Raw genomic sequence first — 14,529 nt, 5'->3', positions numbered from 1 at the left:
GTGAATCTGAATAAGCTTGTACGAGAACCCAAGGTGCGAGTTCTGGATATTTGCCTGGAAGTCCCGATCAGACGCGGGTTGTTCCTAGTCGACATCGCCAATTAGCTCAATTCTCGAATCGATGACCAGTCATACCAAAGTGATCTAAGGTTTTGATGAGACGGACAGCAGCAGAACATACTTAGAGCACAACATTCATTGTGGATGATACTCTCGAGAAGGTTCTGCTCGATCCATAAGAGAGACGCCGAGTGCGAGATCCAAACAGCCATCATCAACCCCCACATCATGTCCAGCGGTGGTACGAGATCATTCATGTTGGTGAATGATAGCCATGCGAATGTGATCAGTATGGTATGTAACATTAGTTTCGACGTTGTACTCCGGAGATAGCAAGTCACCGCCAGGTAGAACGTGAGAATGGAGAATAACAGGTACATCATCGGCTTCGCTATGGCTTTGGCTTGATTTGATGACTGTGCCGTAACCATTGTGAAAAAAGTGGAGTATAAACTATCACCAAAGGAGGGTGGACGTAGAGCAAGAGATTTGATGGATGTGGAAAAGAGCATGGAGTACCATGACCGAGGGCCAAGGCTTACTTATGTCTCTCATAGGCTTGTAGCATTGGTGGGTCCGAGTCTCATGTGATGACGCGGTGCTGTTTGTTGTTCGAAACACGTTCATAGCGTGGCTCCACAAAAAGCGTGTTCGATTCAGCATAACAGTTTTACATCATTATCACCCACGAAATCGAAGTTTGATTCAAAGGCATTAACCATGGATTTGGTTGCTTTAATAGAACAAAAAAGCTTGCAGGTGCCCCGTGGAGGATTTTGTCATAGCGATTTGGAAAAATATTCACAACACCAATGGTTGGACTGAGGCCGGTATCTTGTTCATTTTTGATCTTCTAGGTAAAAGAGTGACTTTTGCGATGTATCTTCGCAAATCTTCGGGCTTGTTATGGTTGGATCGGGCATGTCTTAGGCTGATCCGTCGAGGGCACTCTGGAGCTCCTGGAACTGTTCTTCGTTCAGGTTCTGGTACTGGAGACTCGAAGTCCCAAGAACGACAGGTAGGGGTCCACCAGTCTGGGCTGGGTCACCCGTAAGGACTGTGGCAAGGTTCATACAAGCCGGAGGCACGTTGTCAGCCTGTGCCGCTGTTCACGAATTGAGTCAGAGATGCGGCCAAGGGATTTATGTTTTGAATTAACATACCATTATCGTTGGTGCGGTAAACGCTGACGGTAATGCCAGCATCGTTGAATTGTCCATTGATTTGATCGACACACTGGTCGATGCTTTCCTGTGAGATACCGGGAGGCAAGTCACGCTTACCCATGAAGGCAGCTGCAACCTCTCTACGGTTGACAGCAGCGTTCACAGCTCCCGAGACAGCACCCGTGACTGCACCCCAACGATAGGACCAATGGCGGCGAATGGGGCTGGGCACATCTGACGGCACATTCAGCAATCAGTGTACGAGAAAAAAAAAAAAGAAAAAGAGGATACGAACCTGAATGAGACCAATGAGGGCCACAACCGAGATGCCAGTAGACTTGGTGGAGACCATGTTTGCTAATCTTGGAAGAGAAGTATTTGGGGGATGTCTTGATTGGAGATGTGGAAGAGGAAATATCTCTCCATCGAGCTGCTCAGAGTGTCCTTTTTATATTGAACCATTGGCCTCTGGGGCGTGATATCACAAGTCACGGGTCGCTCATGGACATCACATGAGTAACGCTGTGGAGCCCCGGTATGCGTGCTAGACTGGTTCGAGGTCACACTCATGCTTAGAGTTGGCCGTGCGGTTGAGCAGGAAGCTTCGGACGGATGATCTTGTAGGTTCAGATGCGCTGGTTGACATGGTACAGTACCGTTCGATCCACAATAGCCCCACGGCGCAATAGCGTGGTTGAATATCAATCCTTCCGCAGGAAGAGACATATGGGTTTGACTGTGGGTCGCCAAGTACGCCGTCATGCTCAAATCCTCTTGTCCCTGGCTCAAGTCCCTCTTCATTCACTCTATCAGGCGGGTTCGTGAGAGTCTCTAATAGTTGACGAAGGAATTAAGGGAGCTTATTTCATTCCTGAGCTTCGCGACGAACTCTCATCTCAATACCTTTATCATGATCTTTGCAGTCCAAAATCCTGCGGTCCGAGACTGTGGCATAAACGAATTTACGGTGTCAAATATTGTTCAGCTTCGACATATCCGAAAGCAGCGATCAGACATGCTATCAACGACTCAAAACCACATAACCCTGAACAGACATTCGCTATCGGTACCGGCGGCATTCTCAACTGCCAGTGGTAGCTGATCCTGATCCACCAGCAATAACCGCAGTAGAAAAAGATGTTGTCATACTGCTATCGTAAAGAGTAGCAGCCAGGACAACCATGATTACCGCTGCCTATATCAGATGTGAGACATGGTCCTTGATAACGCTACAGTGGGAACACTTACCAAAGAAGCATCGAATCCTTCGGCTATGTTGACTTTCCAGTCGGGTCTCTTTCCAGGAATGTAGCCAGCCAGCTTCTCCGTGCGCTTTGAGGACATGACAACTTGATCGCCGAGATACACGTTGACTCTCATCTTCCAGATGTCTTGCCCGCGGACCTCAAGATTGACCACTTCGCCTTGATTTGCCGCATTGTGCACGAACAAGTCGAGCTTGTCCTTGAACACGCTGGTCCTTGGTGCTAGAGTCATGATAGGCTCGCTACCTCGCTCCTCTGGCAGTTCAACAAACCAAGTTACCCCTGTAGCTTTTCGATAGAGGTCAAATAAAGGGAGTCCAGACGCGTCACGAAAGGTCCGTCTTTGCGTCCAAGACAATAGCTTTCCACCAACTGAGACGAGAAGCGCATGATCTGATTCGCGAACGATAGAGAAATCAGCGCTTGACAGCCCACCACTATGCTGATTGACCAGCAGCGTCTCAGGAGCTTGAGCGACGAGCTCAGTACGGAGCGCAATTGGTTGCTTGAGCATCGAAATATCTGGTGCAGGCATCTTGAGATCTGTTATTGACTTGAGCGTTACTTTCGCCCTACCTTGATCACCATTGATCGTCTCGTTGACTCCCACGCATGAGGGTACAAGAACTAGCATAAAGATTAAACCTCACTCCTACTTCACTAGCTAAAGTGTCTCAGGAGCAGAGATTACAAAGTCACAAATCATCAAAGATCATATAGAACACCACCGGATTTCTTACCGTCTTGGCAATTTTCATTCGTGTTTGATTTACTGCTACTGGCCAAAGCTTTGACCGCATGGGAAGTTACCTCGCTTGATTAGACCATCAATAAAACCACAACAAGCTAAAGTGCTCTCATAGCACAACATGAAATCAAGTAAGAGGTGGGCATAACTGTATCAGCCAAGATAAATCCATCGTCTACTGGTCATGTCCAACGGGCATGGACACTGTGTGGAGCTCTGCTGATTCAAACAAAACAAGACAAATACCTGACGGTCAGATTCACAGCACATTCTCCTTCTCACTCCACGTGGCACACTCCTCAAGCACACGAAGAAATGAGGCGGTGTCTTAACGTGTTTCTGCTAGTTATCATGGCTCTGAGTAGTACATTCATGCTCTGGCAAGCTCTATGTCTGACAACAAATTCACCTTGCCCAATCATTGTGGTCATTTCGGAATCTATGGCCCCAGCTTTTCATCGGGGGGATATCCTTTTGCTTTATAATCGACAAGAAGTGATTCAGGTGGGGGATATACCAGTCGTCTGGTTTACTGGTCATCCATTTCCGATGGTCCACCGCGCAATCCAAGTCCACTGGCAAATGATCGAGCACAAGCCGACGTAAGCGAAGCCAGATTTATGCATCATGAGAAGTGGCTGACCGGAAGACAGGCAATTGTTTCTGACCAAAGGCGACAACAATGAGGCAGATGATGTTGCACTCTATCCCCGTGGGCGATTTACCGTCGCAAGAAACGAAGTCATTGGTCTTGTTCGCGGCTATGTACCTCTGCTCGGATGGATTGCCATTATGCCGAAAGACTTTTACCGCTCCTCGAGCAAATACATTAGTGAAAAGGTTAGGAGGCTTCGAGTCATTTGAGGGGATCTTTTGTACGCGTTCCACCCTCTCTATACAGACAAGTTGTGTGGTCGCTTGCATAATCCCATCGATTCTGTATCAGGAAGTACTGTTGGGGTTAAGAAGTACCGCTCCTATACAGAAAGGCCACCTTATCGGACGAGGTCATATGCTAGATCCAACTCAAGTCAACATGGAAAGAATGGTAATGAGGTGAATGGTGTGATGCTATTGGCAGCATAGCTCGCGTGGAAGCCATAATCGTTGTGATTGAAGAGGCAGTCCGGTGTATTGAGTCGGACACGCGTGCTGTTCCAAACCGCAACCAAGCAAGACGCCGTCGTCGAGCTAGCAAAAAGTCCACCAAATCTAATCGCTGAATCCGCTGAATATCATGAAGAGACTGAAGTGTCTCGCAATGGGGACCCAAGTCTTGAGCAACGTCCAAAAACATGGCAAACGGGCGCCATAGTGCAAGCATCTACCATGATAATTCATCATTCCTCCGTGTTCTCGCATACAAGCAACGCTTTCGTGATCGACAAACTCTGATGAAGATTTTGGGCAATACAACACGTTTCGGATGGCGTTTGAATATTTGAGTCTTCTTCCCGCGCTATCAGAACAGTACAGTCTGATCAAGCAAGCCCCTCAGATTGCCCTCACACCTTATTGAGAACCAGCAAGTGGAAAGCTCCGCCATTCCTTCACCCAATTTCCTCTTTCAGCAGCAGGCCAGATACGATAGATGGCCTGAGCGATCACTGCATTCTTCAACTTGGGATACTCGTTATGTACCTCAATATACTCTCTGTCAATTTTATACTCGGCATCATCATACTCACTGACGAAACACTCATGCGGTCTATCATCCCGCTCGTTGCGGGTACAAACCCATGAGCGGCCGATGTAAGCAAGTAAGTCTCTCAATGGTGGGTAAGTATCCACCTTTTGCACACGCAACGACAAGCGTTCAAGAGGACAGGAGAATTCGGCTTTTGACTTTGAGATGGTGCGGAAGATTGACTGGGCGAGGGTTGGATCGAAGGCCGAGTTTGTGATTGCGTTGTCGAGTGTGAGGTGGATCTGCTCGTCTGTAACTTTCCCGTTTGTGCAATAGTCCTCGAATTTGTTCCTCAGGTAGTAGGCTCGAGGTAACGGGATTGGTTGGGGATAGTATACAGCCAGATGTATCTTGGTCAGGTAGCGAAGAGTGCCCAAGGCTTTGTAGATGGCGACTTCGCTCTGATCTCCGTGGGATCTCATGATACTCAGAGCTAGCTCCTCTAGTCGCGGACACCTTTCTCGCAATGCGAGGATAAGATCTACGCTCGCAAGTTTCTCTACTCCTGGTTGTAGTTCGGAAGTGGCCAAGAGAAGACGTCGTAAGCGATGGCCGCAGGTGTCGAAAGTGGGCAAAAGCGTACGTAGGTTCAAAGGACCTTTGAGCTTCAGGCTCGTAAGAGAGTCCAGGGACTGTATAAACATGCTCGCAGCCTCTAGTCCATCCGTGTTCGACTCTCCGAAATCAACACTGAAGGACACATGCTTAAGTGCAGAAAGGCGACAAGAAGCCAACCAGAAAAGCGTATCATCATCCATCAAATAAACCACTTCCAGGCTCTCCAAGCACTGAAAGTCCGTTATTGAGCTCCATCGGCGAATCACAGAAGACGAGCCGTTTGCAAAAAGATTCAGACTTTTTAGACGACCCAAACGTGACGGGGAAGAACCAGGTAAAGTGCCAGGCTGGTATCTATACATCGGCCCTTGCGGTGTTTGGGAGTCTCTTAAATAACTGTCGTCTTGCCAGGTCATGTTGATCTCCTGCAAGTTCGGCGCCGCGCCAGCTAGTAGATCCATGATTGCAGCTTGGTTGTGGCCTCGATGGTGATAGTCGTAGGTCTTTGTCAGAGAATAGAGACATGGCGAGGTTGCCAACTCAACCTCATAGGGATCAAGGACGACGGATCCGGCAGACAACTGGAACAGGCAACGTAACATGAAGTTTCGCATATGCAGTCGAAGATTTGGCCGGGTTTGATTCACGTATCTCAAGATAGACGCGGGGATTTGCTCGCTGCAACCCCATGTGAGTGCCTTTAAAGCTGGAAGTTTTTTGATCAGACAGCTCAAATCCTGCCACTCTGAGTCTTGTTCGATAGTTTTTTGTTCTCGACCAAGGGACCAGCAATATCTCCAAGGTTCCCTCCAATTATCTCCACAATCCGTTAATACTCCAGCGATTGGATCTTGGTAGGGGTCGCTTGGGAGGACTTTGACATGCTGGACATGCTGAAAACTTTGCGTTCTCTGCAGTATACAACTCCACTGATCCACTGCAGAGTTTAGTGTTTCCGACGAGGAAAAGCTGATAGTGATAGTCCTATACAAATGCTTCCTCGAAAACTCGTGACATCGCCGATTGACTAGGCAGAAGTTGCGGAGATCGCGATCGTTGAGGTACGCGCTGACGTGGTACAAAGAGTCGATAGAAAGTGAAGCCATGTCGAATTAGCTTCACACGCGATCAGATATTTGCTTGAATTTGTCAAGAAAACTGTTGGCTGCTAAAGAAGGTACGACGTAACTTGACCAGTAGGGGTCCCAGTCGAATCTGGGGAAGACATGCTTTATAAGTCGATCGAGGTACAAGGGCACGTGCCAGCAATTTCAGAATACGAGGGCGAGTCTCAGCCGCCAAGATATTTTTTCGGTCTCGAGACCGCAACTACTATTATCTCTATCTGCTGTACAAGATATAGCTATACATTAAGTCTAAGAAGTAGGGGCACGGCCGTTGTAGTTGTTACCAGCAGTGGCGGTGTAGTTGCCGAAGCAGTCGTAGTTGTAGTTGATCTCGTTGGCTCTCTTCTGCAAGACACTGACCATGGTGTCGAAAGGACAGAGACCATCCTTGTCGACGGGGCAGCCAGGGTGAGAGTCAGAAACAGGAATGACAGCATCGTTGATGAGGAAACGAATCTGCTTGGTGACGTTTCTGGAGGGGCAGGTCATGATTTGGGTGGTGAAGTGGGTAGCGAAGGGAACGAGTTTGCTAGCAACGAATGAGTTGGTGCCCTCATTGCCAGTGGCGCTGAGAGGTGCGCCCTTGAACAAGGCGGTGAAGTTGAAAGCAGTCAGAGTGTCGAGAACGACGACTTCGTGGGTGGCATCGGCGTAGATGGACTGGTTCAGAGGGAAGTAGGTCGAAGAGTTGTCGTAAGTTTTGTTGAGGGCAGAGTTGGCCGGGGGGTAGGTGTGGGTGAAGCGTGCAAGCCACTCCTCGAGGAAACCCTTGCCTTGAGCAGCGGAGACGGGCGAGCCAGGACCGTTGTTGTAGTAGAAAGACAAGTCGTAGTAGTACTCGTAGTTGATGAAGTCCTCCTGGGTGAAGAGACCGCAGAATTTGGAGTAGCCAAGAGCGTTGGTCTCGTAGGAGCAGAGCTGCAGCATATCAATGACATCGGAGGAAGTGAAGTTGAGAGCTCCAGAAACCTGAGAGTTCAATCTAGCAAGGGTCGCGTTGAAAGCGTTGTTGGCGAACTTTGTGGCAACAGTGCTACCGATGCTACCGCGGCTGGCAATGTTCGAGTTGGGGCAGACCTCGTAGGGAGCACCAGAGTTGTTGACGGTCGAGTTCTCAACAAGAATCTCAATGTTGACCTGGTTCAAGTACTCAGGGACACCGAAGAAACCAGCGGCAAAGTTCTCGGCAGTCTTGACCATGCGGTCTTGCGACTCGGTGCGGAAGACAGGAAGAGCATCCTGCTCGGTGAAGTTGTTGAGGAGCTCACCGTACAGCTGACGGTACTCGATACCGAGTTGGAAGTTCTGGCTGCGGCCAAAGGGAGTAAGAAGCTCAGCGCCGAGCTTGTAGGTCCAGTCAGCCAAGAAGGTCAGCTCACCGGTGACATTGAAGCCAGAAGCGGTGGCATTGTGGACCTTCTGGGAGAAAGTGGAAGGACCAGCGCCGCTGGTGGGGTAACGAGCACCGTGACGGTACAACAGAAGCATCTGGTTGATGGTGCAGCCCTCGGGAATCAAGGGGTTAGCCTCATCCAGACCATAGTCGGCAGATGAAACCGAGTACCAGGGACTGAGGTTACCCCAGTACTTTGTAATGTCGAACTTGTCGCCAAAGGCAGACGAGCCGTGAGGTTGAGGCACAGCCAGAGGGAAGGCGGCAGCAGCGGCCGAATTGTAAGGGTAGAGAGGAGCGGTCTGAATGGCATCGCCCTCGAGACCAGTAGGAGTAGGTCCAGGGAAGCCGACCTCGGACTCATTAGGGAAGATTGAGGTGTTGACCTTGGCTGAGGATTGTCAATTGAACTGCATGCAGGATAGATGAACATAGTACTCACTGCCAGTAGGAGGGAAGACATCACTGGTTGTCGAGCCGGCAATCTTGGAGTCGGAAACGACACTGGCCGAGCTGGTCTTGGTGCCCGAGCTCATGGAGCTGACGGCAGCAGCAGAGGCCACATCGGCGGCCAGAGCCAGAGCAGCTACGTTGAACAAAGAAGAGAGCATCTTGGTCGAGTCGAAGGAGTCTCAGGTGTCTACAGATTGGCATCTGGGAGTGCCGACGACTAGACATTTGTAGTAAAGCAGCCATCAAGGTCTCGGCAGACTACGGCAGATCCCCCAGGCCATATCAGGCAGCTCGCAGCATCCACGACCGGCGCGAATTGCATGGTTTGAACATAATTCCCACGGTGTCGGGAGAAAAAGTGTAATCGTGCATAGCATCGTCGTCATCCGGAGAGAGCTTCCCGCCAAGATTTCGGCCAAGACCCAGAGAGAGCTTGTCTTGATCGCACGTGTTTCGAGCGATCCGTAACTTGCTCACCAAACACCCCCAGGGCCGACAAAAGCAACAGAAGCACGTGTGTCGCTTTCCATGAACCATCCACGGCATGGACTAGGGTCGTCCTGCCATTGGCAGCTTCGGCATTCATCCTTCGAGACATTGAGCGCCTCTGGCGTGCTATCATCCAAATCTTGTTCCTTCTCGACGTCTGGGCCGCTCGACGTCGACTCTTGAGCCGAACATCGGACCATCGTGCCATGCTGGCATCGCATTCACGCTATATTTGAACAATCAGAGATGCTAAGCATGTTCCTCGAGTCCTTTGCAGATGCTTGCTCGTCTACTCAACCGTATCAAAGCTCGGACGTCATCCCGTCGTCGATTTGCGTCGGGGAACGGCTGGGGGCGCCGATTGCCTTTGATCTGCCTTCAGACTCCGGCCATATCCATTGGTTTTCTCACCCAAAACGCAGCCAAAGAGCGAGCGACCCTCAAACTTCAAATCAATTCATTGCCAACTTTTTAGGCGGGCACGGGCAGTCAAGTACTCGATTGCTTTGTATCTCTGGGTAGGATTCTCGATAGACGCGCACAATGTCTGACCCCTTTCTCGTTTTGGAGACATGATCTCACGAACACGCGTTGAAATTGCTGCGCCTTAGCGCTTGCAGACCGCTGCCCTGCGCGACATGGATCTGTATTTTGTAGCATTTCTTTGTAGGTCCCCCGACATGGTGATTTTCGCATGCTACTCGCCTCTCGTGCGAGATAAGGACTGGTCGTCCCACCTCGACCGCACAATTACAAATGCGCGGCTTCCAGTCGCCATTCTGCAACCGACCTGCTAGGTTGTTGCGCAATATTACCGCTGCTGCCTTGATTCTGTGTCTCGTGCTCTACCATATCCCTGATCGGACATGGAGAGGCGCTCAGCTGCTGTTCTTTGGCGCGCATTGGGAGAAGTTTCCTCTGTGGGTGCATGCCTCCATCCTGAGGCCGACTCTGCTAATGGCTACTCTGCAGGCTCGACGGCTACTATTCTGGCGTTCGCAGCCTTGTGCCATCTTTACATCATGAGCAGGCCGCCGCGTCTCTCGATCAGACCAGAAATGACAGCTCCACTGTCCAATTGAAAGAGCAGGAAATACACAACCGCTTGGTCGAATACACCCCCTACCACGGTTTCCGAAACACTGCTGGCCGACCAAGTTTCATGCAAGAATGCTTCCTCAACGATGCGCGAACCGTCGCCGTCCCTAAAGTGTATGCCTATCTCGGTATGCCGCAAGACCACCCCGACCCTCTCTACGGCTCCTATAAAGTACTTGGTCTGCGCGACGACGTCTGCTTCGACCGCAATGGTCGTTTGGGAGCCTATGGCTCAGCCACACAGTCGACAGAAAGCGCTCAATTCTCCGATCGTGAGAGTCAGCGAAGTCCGATAGATTGGAGCAATGTCGATTGGGCAGTTGCACAGAAGAGATGTTATGACGACAATACCCTACGATCTAATATCGAGGGCGCAACGACATCGGCAACGGCAGATGCCTTGCCGCAGCTTCCCAGGCAAGCAATTGTGTTACGAACATGGACAGGCTATCGATACACACGCCAAGCTATAAAGAATCTCAGGGCGCTAATCAGTGAAGTCTCCCTGGGCTCAGGCGGCGAGTACGATGTTCATCTACTGGTCCACGTTAAGAACAATTCGGCGCGCTTCTGGGAGTCGCACGAGTTGTACAACCAGATCCGTCATGAAAGTGTACCAGCAGAGTTCCGTGGCTTGGTCACGCTTTGGTCCGAGAAACAAATGGAACATGTCTACCCTGGCCCATTCTGCAATGAGACGCTGAACAGATCTGAACAGCCCCTCTACGGAGTCTACAGGAGTTCTCACATGCCACTGCAGTGGTTTGCGCAACGCAATCCACAATATGAGCACTTCTGGAATTGGGAAATGGATATTCGTTATATTGGTCATTACTACGAGTTCTTTGACCGTCTAGGAGAATGGACAAAATCACAACCAAGGCGCGGCATCTGGGAGCGCAGTGCAAAGTATTATCTCGAGAAGCTGCACGGGACGTGGGCAGAATTTTCTGATATCGTGGAGAAAGAGAATCCCACCACCATCTCTGGTCCAGTTGACTTTGCTGGTTCTCGAAAGCTTGAATCGCAGGCACCATACAATGCATCTAGTACAGGATTTGGAGAGGATGCTGACCTGATCACAATGAGTCCTCTGTTCGATCCCGAGGATTCGGGATGGTTCTTCGAACGGGATGTCACAGGGTATGACACACAGCTACCCATACCACCACGTCGTATTGCCATCATCGCAGCAGCGCGGATGTCTCGTCGGCTCCTGAATCTGATGCACACGGAGATGGTCGAACTAAAACACACCATGTGGACGGAGATGTGGCCACCGAGTCTCGCTTTGCACTACGGATTAAAAGCAGTCTTTGCACCACATCCTGTCTACTACGATCGCGAGTGGCCAATTGTGACAGCTGATAGAACGTTCAATGCTGGGAAACATGGTTCGTCTGGAGGCAATGCTTCATCTGTGTTTGGAGCATTCGAACACAATTTTATCGGAAGTACTTGGTATTGCAGCACAAAGTTTGCGGGTGACCTTTGGAGAGCCTGGCTTGGTCGCGGCAGTCAAGAAAACAGATTACGGAATGGGCTCGACCAGATGTGTCTGCGTTCGATGCTCTTGCACGCAGTGAAGCATGAATGAGAGACGGTTGGCAACATGTTGGAGACCATGAACTGTGGCTCCCATCGACGTTTGGATCATGCTCGCCGGCTAATACCCCGACTCGCTCGCTCCACACCAGCGGACCCCGCACAACAGTAGCGACACCGAGACTTCCCTTTTCGGCACTGCACCATAACATCGGACCGGCGCGAGTCATATAGATAAACCTTCGCTGTCCATCACGGTCCATCACTTGGGCATCCAAACATGATCGATATGACCGCAAGCCACGATGACAACCGACCGACGCGACACATTGAGCCTCTCAATGTCGAGGACGCCGCGCAAGAATTTGAGCTGACTGGCCTCAAGCTGATTACAGTCATATCTGGATTGGTGCTTGCCATCTTTCTGGTATCGTTAGACTCTGCCATTGTCGCGACAGCTATCCCGTATGTGACGGCGGAATTCAAGTCTGCTGGCGACACTGCTTGGTATGGAAGCGCATACACTCTTGCAACTTGTGCTCTGCAACCGATCGCCGGCAAGCTGTACGCCAAGTTTTCAATCAAGGTAGACCTCGCAATGAGTGTTCTCTGAGACAGGTCTGACCATTCCAGACAATGTTCCTCGTGTTCATGGCACTATTCGAAATCGGTTCCCTAGTATGCGCTACAGCTCCGAACGCTGTCGGGTTGATTGTTGGAAGAGCGATCGCTGGAGCTGGAGCTGCTGGTTGCACGACTGGCGCTTTCTCGATCGTCGCGATCTCTGTCCGCCTTCCACGACGAACCACATATCTCAGCGCGTTGCAGTCGACTTTCGGTATCGGCATCATGCTGGGACCACTTCTCGGCGGAGTTTTGACACAACGCGTTACCTGGAGGTGGTGCTTCTACATCAATCTTCCCATCGGCGCTGTCACTGTTTTATTCCTGGTCTTGTTCTTCCATCCGCCGGCAGCAAACAGAACAAATACTTCCGTGCAGAAGATGGCAAGTCTTGATCTTTTTGGTCTTCTGTTGTTCGCACCAGCCACTATTATGATGCTTCTCGCCCTTCAGTGGGGCGGCCTGATTTATGCCTGGGGAAGCGCTACCATCATTGGGCTTTTTGTTGGCGCGGCAGTCCTCACAGCCATCTTTGCTTTCTGGCAGAGACACAAAGGCGATGACGCTATGATACCTCCCAAGCTTTTCACTCAACGCGTCGTCTTCTTCGCTTGTCTGACTGAACTCTTCGCGATGGGTACTGTTTATGTCGCTACATATTACCTGCCTCAATGGTTCCAAATTGTCAAGGGCGTTTCTCCCATCAAATCTGGCGTCATGTACTTACCACTGTCAATGTCGGATGTCGCTTCTGCCTTGATGGTTGGCATACTCCTACCTTATGTTGGTCTTACGAACCCGTTCATTCTGGCTGGCACAACTTTACTGGCTGTTGGATCTGGTCTTTTGTCTACACTCAGCACATCTTCAGGCAGTCAATACTGGATACCTTATCAGATCCTTCCTGGCATGGGTGCTGGAATCACACTCTGGATGCCATACGTAGCTATCCAAACGGTCTTGAAACCTGAGAATATCCCTGTGGCCACCGCCCTGCTGCAGTTCTTCCAGTCTTTTGGTGCAGCACTGTTTCTGGCTCTTGCACAAGCTGTTTTCTCCAGCATCTTCAGTGCTTCTCTCAAATCTGCTGATATTGTGGGCTTGGATGTATCGGTCATCGTGCATGCAGCTCCTGCGGATTTCAGAAAACTTGTTCCGAAGGATGATCTTAAGCAAGTGTTGCATGCGTACAATCAGGGAGTCACGAGTACATTTTATCTTGGAGCGGGATTGGCTGCGGCGGCTTGCTTTGCGAGCTTTGGTATACAGTGGAAGAGCTTTAAACCCAAGGGTGATTGAGATTGTTCGTGTCGCGAGATGCACGTTGGTTGTAGTAGTCAGCGGTAATGGCTGGGATGGGGTAGCGCATCAAGACTGACTTCCATCACGCTATGAACTAGACGAAGGAGAAAGTAGCAAAGATATCTGGGGGGGAGCACCTGCCACGCAGCAAGCGCCGACAGTATAGAAGAATTGATACAAGAGAGACGATCGTTTAATCTTAAGCATGAGAGAGGCGCGTCAGAAGGCCCTACAACGTCATAGACTCGGCGCAAAAGGTTTTCCTGGATTCAGTGAGGGTGATCCTGCTGACAAGCATGCACCGATCGAACGCAAGCAACGTAATTCCCTCTCAGAAGTCCCAAAGCTTGCTGGATGACTCTAGAAACTGTTGAATGGATCTTGATTGAACTTGAAACATAAACTGCAAAATCCTTATTCTTTCTAGCAAGCAATCTAGCATTGAAGTTGATGCTTACACATGCCTTCTACGAAATATAAGAAGACTGCCCATTAGGATCATAGACGATATAATCACAAACCCACAATCCATTACTACAGTGCCCGCAAGTTCAATCTCCTCAAAGACCTGAGGGAACCAGAAGGGACCCCCAAAGCCCCAAATCTGCTTGACGAAGGCGATGAATACACCCACAGAGGCAGATTCTTCTTGATGACTGTATGCAGCGTAGGTGATCATGACTGTGGTGATGATATGATTGCCAACTTTTGCAATAGCAGCCCCAATCACAGGCGTGACATTCCGTCTTGGTGAGACTGATTTTGACCAAGAAGATAAGGATTTCAACCATTCACTATATCGACCTGGATGCAGCACCAAGAATGGCGAGTTGGTCTGAAGTCAGGTAAGATGCATGATGGATGATAATGCCCAGCACGAGCTGAAATGAGGACTGCAGCAATGAGAGGAGACATCATGGCGTGGAAGGCAACAAGGCAGGGGTTTTGATCCTCTTCCAGTGAGGAAGACTGAGAGAATCCGCTTATCCCAAACCAAGGATAGGATCAAGCACC

At 50.1% G+C, this 14,529-nt stretch overlaps 7 protein-coding genes across 7 annotated transcripts; 3 read left to right on the top strand and 4 right to left on the bottom strand.

Annotated features, from left to right (window-relative positions):
* Positions 1 to 986: 986 nt before the first annotated feature.
* M437DRAFT_62409 (uncharacterized protein) lies at positions 987 to 1,578 on the bottom strand (the record flags this gene model as incomplete). Its single annotated transcript, XM_041024070.1, has 3 exons — positions 987 to 1,165; positions 1,224 to 1,460; positions 1,518 to 1,578. 3 exons carry the CDS (start codon positions 1,576 to 1,578, stop codon positions 987 to 989), a joined length of 477 nt encoding a protein of 158 aa, XP_040883204.1.
* A 729-nt stretch (positions 1,579 to 2,307) lies between these two features.
* Positions 2,308 to 3,026, bottom strand: M437DRAFT_62408 (uncharacterized protein; the record flags this gene model as incomplete). Its single annotated transcript, XM_041024069.1, has 2 exons — positions 2,308 to 2,421; positions 2,475 to 3,026. The coding sequence occupies 2 exons, from the start codon at positions 3,024 to 3,026 to the stop codon at positions 2,308 to 2,310; spliced, it is 666 nt and encodes a 221-aa protein (XP_040883203.1).
* A 528-nt stretch (positions 3,027 to 3,554) lies between these two features.
* On the top strand, positions 3,555 to 4,103 carry M437DRAFT_38712 (putative signal peptidase I; the record flags this gene model as incomplete). Its single annotated transcript, XM_041019888.1, has 2 exons — positions 3,555 to 3,841; positions 3,893 to 4,103. 2 exons carry the CDS (start codon positions 3,555 to 3,557, stop codon positions 4,101 to 4,103), a joined length of 498 nt encoding a protein of 165 aa, XP_040883202.1.
* Positions 4,104 to 4,751: 648 nt separating this feature from the next.
* M437DRAFT_62406 (uncharacterized protein) lies at positions 4,752 to 6,590 on the bottom strand (the record flags this gene model as incomplete). The annotated part of the gene is made up of 1 exon (XM_041024068.1): positions 4,752 to 6,590. The coding sequence occupies one exon, from the start codon at positions 6,588 to 6,590 to the stop codon at positions 4,752 to 4,754; it is 1,839 nt and encodes a 612-aa protein (XP_040883201.1).
* Positions 6,591 to 6,860: 270 nt separating this feature from the next.
* M437DRAFT_38743 (phosphoglycerate mutase-like protein) lies at positions 6,861 to 8,540 on the bottom strand (the record flags this gene model as incomplete). The annotated part of the gene is made up of 2 exons (XM_041019893.1): positions 6,861 to 8,395; positions 8,447 to 8,540. 2 exons carry the CDS (start codon positions 8,538 to 8,540, stop codon positions 6,861 to 6,863), a joined length of 1,629 nt encoding a protein of 542 aa, XP_040883200.1.
* Positions 8,541 to 10,108: 1,568 nt separating this feature from the next.
* On the top strand, positions 10,109 to 11,641 carry M437DRAFT_39493 (uncharacterized protein; the record flags this gene model as incomplete). Its single annotated transcript, XM_041020020.1, has 1 exon — positions 10,109 to 11,641. One exon carries the CDS (start codon positions 10,109 to 10,111, stop codon positions 11,639 to 11,641), a length of 1,533 nt encoding a protein of 510 aa, XP_040883199.1.
* A 228-nt stretch (positions 11,642 to 11,869) lies between these two features.
* M437DRAFT_80678 (MFS general substrate transporter) lies at positions 11,870 to 13,512 on the top strand (the record flags this gene model as incomplete). The annotated part of the gene is made up of 2 exons (XM_041027396.1): positions 11,870 to 12,175; positions 12,223 to 13,512. 2 exons carry the CDS (start codon positions 11,870 to 11,872, stop codon positions 13,510 to 13,512), a joined length of 1,596 nt encoding a protein of 531 aa, XP_040883198.1.
* Positions 13,513 to 14,529: the final 1,017 nt, after the last annotated feature.

Source organism: Aureobasidium melanogenum (assembly GCF_000721775.1).
Source record: "Aureobasidium melanogenum CBS 110374 unplaced genomic scaffold scaffold_2, whole genome shotgun sequence".
Classification (NCBI taxonomy): Eukaryota; Fungi; Ascomycota; class Dothideomycetes; order Dothideales; family Saccotheciaceae; genus Aureobasidium; species Aureobasidium melanogenum.
Note: the sequence above shows the minus strand (reverse complement) of the source record. Positions and strands in the feature narration are given on the sequence as shown.